The sequence below is a fragment of the Saccostrea cucullata genome, unplaced genomic scaffold (genome assembly GCF_032062105.1).
Source record: "Saccostrea cucullata isolate Sc308-1 unplaced genomic scaffold, CSIRO_AGI_Scuc_v1 ctg16587, whole genome shotgun sequence".
NCBI classification, from domain to species: domain Eukaryota; kingdom Metazoa; phylum Mollusca; class Bivalvia; order Ostreida; family Ostreidae; genus Saccostrea; species Saccostrea cuccullata.
In genome coordinates, this window is record NW_026941314.1 from 6,413 (window position 1) to 12,849 (window position 6,437).

The window sequence follows — 6,437 nt, forward strand, 5'->3', positions numbered from 1 at the left end:
ATAGTACAGGCAGTAGCTGAGTGACAGAGACTCTGTATCGCTGATACAGAGTCTCTGTCACTCAACTACTGCCTGTACTATTTCTACACACATACATAACTTGTTTGTGACATATATTTTTTTGATTTCTCCAAAATTTTTAAAGTTTAGTCAGGATTTTTCCTGAGTAAAATACAAAACTGAATCGTTATCCGCTGCTCCGTGACGTTCTAAAACGTCATCGTTTTTGTCGTTTTTTCTACCTATCTTCTCAAGTTGATTTCTTTTCAACAAAGCAAAATATAAAACCATAATTTGGTACACGAATCGATATATCAATTCTTAATTTGAATTTCTAGGTTGTTTTTCGTATTTGCTCCATTTTACAGAGAATATGACTACAAGCATTTAGAGCATTGTCTGTAACTTACTAAATTTTGACCTGCTCCGAGGTCCAATTTTTGCATTTTAAAATCTGGATAAGTTTTGAATAAATCGTATAATATTTTGAGAAAAAAATAATACAAATCATTTGGCGTTATTGTTAAAATATTTCTACCAAATTTGGATAACATATGACGTCAAATAAAAAAGATATGACAGTTGTTCACGAACTTTTTGAACAACCCTCGTAATATACCATTTTAAAGTATTCTAACTCTTAAGTTAATGTTACGGTTAATTTGGCGCTCGATTTTTACATGTAGATAGGGATTAACTATGAGACTTTTAAAAGAACTTACTTTCGTGTTAATTTGAAATTGACGTCCCTGCACGTTTGGTATTTTGTAAATGTGTCTTAGAAGTTCATAACATGACTAGCTAAATGGTTCAATATTCCTGATTTTTATCCATACATCAAAGGAATTTGATTCTCTGCGCACTCTTAAAATCAATTTTATCTGCAGTGAAACAATTTGAAACGTAAACTTAAGGTAAAATTGAGATATAAGCACATTTGGCAAAGCGTTGAGGATATCACAAAAGTAAATAAAAATACATAAATGAATAAATGAATAAATAAATAAATAAATAAATAAATAAATAAATAAATAAATAAATAAATAAATAAATAAATAAATAAATAAATGAATGAATGAATGAATGAATGAATGAATGAATGAATGAATGAATGAATGAATGAACGAACGAACGAACGAACGAACGAACGAATGCATGCATGCATGCATGCATGCATGGATGGATGGATGGATGAATACCGATAAGCCTTTTGGTCTAATACGATGTTACATATAAGATCGAATCAAAATTGAGTTTTAAAGCTTTAAATGAGATCTGTAGATGGGGTGTCAAAACTGCTTCAGTCAGGTACATAGCATCAGGGGGTTGAGCAAGGATGTTAATATTGCCCCCTCTTTTTTTAGACATGTTTTCTGTAGTAAATGTTTCATGAAAATCTGTTACACCTCCCCCTTCCCCCACTTTTGGTTGCAGTCAAATATATAAGGGTAATGGAGTGTTTGAGTTATTGAGTAAAAAAAAAAATTGTAGTCAAAGAAGTTGGAACCTACCCCCCCCCCCCCCCCCCTTTCCCATAAATAGGATTTTCGAGTGTTTGGACAATTTTCCTTTTTTTGTTTTGCTTGTCAAGCCTTTTCATGTAAGTTGAATATTTTTCTTCGGAATGCCCCCCCCCCCCTACTTTCAAGAACGATGAGCACTACGTTTACAAGCGATGCAGTGCCTCCCCTCCCCTTTAACAAGTTTCTAGATCCACCTATGATTCGTCACATGCCGCTTAGGATCTAGTCGACGCAAAATCCCTGACGCAGGTCATTTGATATTGAGGTGTACGTGTAGAATTTCTTGGGATAAGTGACCCGAACTGTCATTTCATACATATCATGTTTATTTAGAAAAGCGCAGGGAAACGGGAACAGATTGCAATGCGAGTTGTTTCCCCTCTCTATACCGTTGTCCGGAGTTGCGTGTTGAACGCTGTGACGAAATCACAACTGGAACGTGTACGGTTTGTGTCTACCAAAATGCCGAGCGTCTCACCCCCACCGCAGAGCTTGATGAAGCCCATGGATTTTCCCCACAAGCTGTTGATGGGTCCAGGCCCTTCCAATTGTCCACCACGTGTACTAAACGCGCAATCCTTTCCATTATTAGGGCACCTGCACCCCGAATTTACTCAGGTACAGAATTTGCAGGATACTAGTGAAACTCGTATACAATCGTAATACGGTTAATGTATAAATGTGAAAAATGTTGACTGATGTTGCATATATGTAATGGATGGCTAGTCACATAGAAATACCTGAATAAGGGTGTCTACATTAGATAGGTTTATAGGTCGATCAAAGAGGGGTCATCTCAAAATACTGTTATTGGCCAATAATTATGCACCAAAGCAAAGGGATAATGCATTTGTATATTTCAATTTTTTTAAATATAATTTTCTAATGCAGGAACAGTTGTTCATACCTCACATCTAAAATTGCATGTGCCATAAAACAGTAAGTCATTTCTTTGACTCGAGGTCATTTTATCAAGTTCATGGTTACATATTTAGAAAAATGTGTAATTCCTGTCCTGACCATATACATTGCGAGAAAAGATAAGAGGCTCATACTATACATTTATTGACTGAGTTTGAGGGCAAAATGCGTTTTGTTAGACCCAAGAACCAAACTGTTTGCCAGAGGCCGTTAGGCTGAAGGCAGAGAGTTTGGTTTGATTGAGGGTCGACAAAACATATTTTGCATGAGGGGATTTAACATTGTGAGCATTCTCAGAGTACCAATAGTTGAATATAATATTCTGAACTTTTTGTCACAGGTGCAGCTTTTTCTTTATATTATATAATTTTAGGGGATTCAAAATATACTTGATTTGTTCAAATGTGTTCCTTCAGATAATGGATGAAGTAAAAGCTGGCATTCAGTATGCATTCCAGACCAAAAATACATGGACTGTTTGTGTTTCAGGAACAGGTAGTTTACACCAATAGATTAAAACTCATTCATGATGAATATAGTTGTAATGGTTTTAAAGTAATAAATTTGGCGGGTACTTTAATTGTAAATTGTATTTGGTAGTATACAATTATTACTGATTTTGAGGTCAATACAATGATTTAGCCATTGCTGAGATGGCCAATATGCACCCAGCCCTAAATGCCTTTCTGTAACCATCTATTCTTCATAAGGATGTTCGCTATAAGCATGACTCACTGTAAGTAATTTAAAAACTATTTTAACCTTGATTTTAAGGCCATGCTGCTATGGAGGCGGCCTGTGCTAACCTTCTGGAGCCAGGGGAGACCGCTCTGATCTGTGAGAATGGACTCTGGGGTCAAAGGTTTGCAGACATGTGTACAAGAAATGGTGAGTGACAAAATGATGAGTGAAACACAGCAAATATGGATAGAGTTGATATAAGGAAATGGCAACAGTACTTGTCTGTTATCTTAATTAATCACAGTCTATGGAATTTCAGAATGTAGACTCTAATAAAATAATAAAATATTATTTATTATTTTGCATGTGGCTAATCAATCTCTTAGGCTAATTTTGATTTACTTAATACAAAAAATATATTAATAAAAATTTCTTGTTTATAACTATATAGGAGCTGTTGTTCAGAAAATAATCAAGCCAATGGGACAAGTATTCACACTCCAGGATGTAGAGGCTGTGAGTTAATTATCATGTTTACTAAACAATATGTCATGTATTTTGCATGTGTAGGCTCTAGTGAACAAATATACAGTACGTGGCTTCCACTTAATCAGATAGCGGTTAAACGAGTATTTCGGCTATTTCATTATAATATCAGAGCACAAAACCATTTCCTATATATATTTATTAATAATTTCACCTGATATTCTGATAAGAAAATATCAGAATTTCGTTTTATCTGATACAAAAATTTGGTCCATCATAGTATTTTTTGATAATTGTGACCTTGTTCACACCTCTAACTTCCCTAGTGAAGCCTTTGTTTACACTGTCTGACACTTGAGTAGATAATTAGGGGATTAGTTACGGCTGAACGCACGCAGTCACCTTACCTGTGTTAATAATTGGCACACTAAATTGACATGTTTAGATACAGTTATGATGATCAGTTTGGGTTTAAATTACTTTTAAGTGATGTACTCGATAATTATGATAATTTTTTGCAACTTTTTCTAAAGCTAGATTTTAATTATTGAACGTATTAGCTTGTGTATGACAATTTGCTGGGACATTGAAATGCATCATATTTACAGGACTATTGACTTGAGAATTGTCACAAACAGTATCAAATACATAACCATACTAAAGAAACAAATAAAACAAAACAATTTAATATTTTTGTTTAATATTAATGTACCATTTATCCGGGGAAAAAAATAAAGTACGGAATAAAGTCAAGCATTTAGTCTACTTCCGTTTCCAAAATGGCGGCCATCGAACATGTGCTGATTAAAGATGGCAATAACTATTAAAAACAATTTTTATAATTCATTTTATTGAAAAAATGTTATCATCTTAAATTGATGTCAGAGTAAGTTTAACATTTTATTTTAGGAGAATCGCCAGGTAAAGTAATCAAACGAAACGAAAGTGCAAGTTTGAAATTTGTTACAATGTATTGTCAATACATGTAGCTCTATACATCTTTGTATGGACTCGTAATGGAGCAAAACGGCTATTCCAATATTCGGCTATTCTGATATAAACAGAAGGCTGACAAAGTTACTATCGGATTAAGCGGGATCCACTGTATAAAGTGCACAACAAACATGGAGAGAGATGGATGTCTTTCTTCACTTTTATTTATCTTTCTTAAAATACTTAAAGTAATGTAGGATATGTCATTATGGATCAGACCACCTTAAGTACTTTGTAAACTTTGCTATGCATGGTTTGTCATTATGGATCAGACCACCTTAATTTACTTTGTAAACTTTGCTCTGCATGGTTTGTCATTATGGATCAGTTCACCTTAATTTACTTTGTAAGCTTTGCTCTGCAGGGTTTATCATTATGGATCAGACCACCTTAATTTACTTTGTAAACTTTGCTATGCATGGTTTGTCATTATGGATCAGTTCACCCTAATTTACTTTGTAAACTTTGCTCTGCATGGTTTGTTATTATGGATCAGACCACCTTGATTTACTTTGCTATGCATGGTTTGTCATTATGGATCATACCATCTTAATTTATTTTCCCCTGCAGGGTTTGTCATTATGGATCAGACCACCTTAATTTACTTTGTAAACTTTGCTCTGCAGGGTCTACAGCAACACAAGCCGGCATTAGTGTTTGTGACTCATGGTGAATCTTCAGGGTCAACACTCCAGCCCTTGGAGGGACTGGGGCAGCTCTGTCATAAGTAAATAAGTATTGACATACTTAACAGTATTCAGGTGTAACATTTAGCTCTTTTTGCAGACTGATCTTTTTTTTTCATATTCCATGTTCTCACAATAATTCACTTAGTCTTTATTATTAGCTAGATGAAATCTTAAGCTGAGCATTTTTGTCAGCTTCAACACATGTGGGCATGGTTCACAGTTCTAATTATTTATTAGGGTTGATGATGATATCAAGATTTATTTTACCTGAATATTTCTTTTTCAAAGTGTATGCCATTGCAAAAAAAAAAAAATATTCAACACTAACTGAGTTGACATTTCAAAGAAATATACTGGTATATATAATCTACATGTACTGGTATATGTGTTTCTGACCAATCAAAATAACCCTTCTTCCACAGATATAACAGCCTCCTATTGGTTGACTCAGTGGCAGCTTGTGGAGGGGTACCACTCTTTGTTGATGAGTGGGGTAAGGTCACATTCATACATCAATCAAAAACATACCAGTCATGTATATATAGTCTCATTTTGCTTAGTACCTTTAATTTATATTTTGTGAAATTGTGCATGTCATATTTTTATAAAGTACCTGTTCCTATTCAATGTCTGTCTGTGTATATTATCCAGCCTAACACTATTAATTTTCTTGCTCTCTGCAGAGATAGATGCTATCTACACCGGTGCTCAGAAAGTGATAAGTGCACCACCAGGAGTCAGTCCTGTGTCCTTCTCTGACCAGGCCAAGTGAGTAAAAATACGCTCAACGGGTCATAGTACGCGGTCAATAAAGCTTCAAATATTAAAACTTCGAATTATTGAGCTAGCTTTAAGGTTTATTATGAGTAAAATATCATAGGAAAGTAATCAAATATGATTATTATTTAAAAACTTATTTAAGCTATATTAAGATTTATTTATGTTTTGTAGGAGTAAAGCTCATAGTACCTGGTGAAGTAATTAAGTATAACTTTAGAGTTATTAAGGTAGTAGATTTGAGTTTGATTGATGTTTGTAGGAGTAAAGTATTAAACAGGAAGACACCGGTGAGGTCCTACTACTTTGACATGTCCCACCTGGCCAACTACTGGGGGTGTGACGAGGGACCGAGGAGGTAAGGATC

The 6,437-nt window shown here is 34.6% G+C and overlaps 1 protein-coding gene across 1 annotated transcript; it reads left to right on the forward strand.

Annotated features, from left to right (window-relative positions):
* The first annotated feature begins 1,714 nt into the window (after positions 1 to 1,714).
* LOC134257610 (alanine--glyoxylate aminotransferase-like) lies at positions 1,715 to 6,432 on the forward strand. The gene is made up of 8 exons (XM_062740198.1): positions 1,715 to 2,141; positions 2,861 to 2,939; positions 3,219 to 3,332; positions 3,577 to 3,641; positions 5,231 to 5,331; positions 5,716 to 5,786; positions 5,977 to 6,061; positions 6,333 to 6,432. Exons 1-8 carry the CDS (start codon positions 1,887 to 1,889, stop codon positions 6,430 to 6,432), a joined length of 870 nt encoding a protein of 289 aa, XP_062596182.1. The 5' UTR covers positions 1,715 to 1,886.
* The last annotated feature ends 5 nt before the right edge of the window (positions 6,433 to 6,437 follow it).

Excerpts from the sequence above, each read along its gene's own strand:
- LOC134257610 (XM_062740198.1), top strand. The coding sequence starts at position 1,887 with ATGCGAGTTGTTTCCCCTCTCTATACCGTTGTCCGGAGTTGCGTGTTG. Across the intron at positions 2,940-3,218 it reads TGTTTGTGTTTCAGGAACAG|GCCATGCTGCTATGGAGGCG; the intron begins GTAGTTTACACC and ends CTTGATTTTAAG. Across the intron at positions 6,062-6,332 it reads TCCTTCTCTGACCAGGCCAA|GAGTAAAGTATTAAACAGGA; the intron begins GTGAGTAAAAAT and ends TGATGTTTGTAG.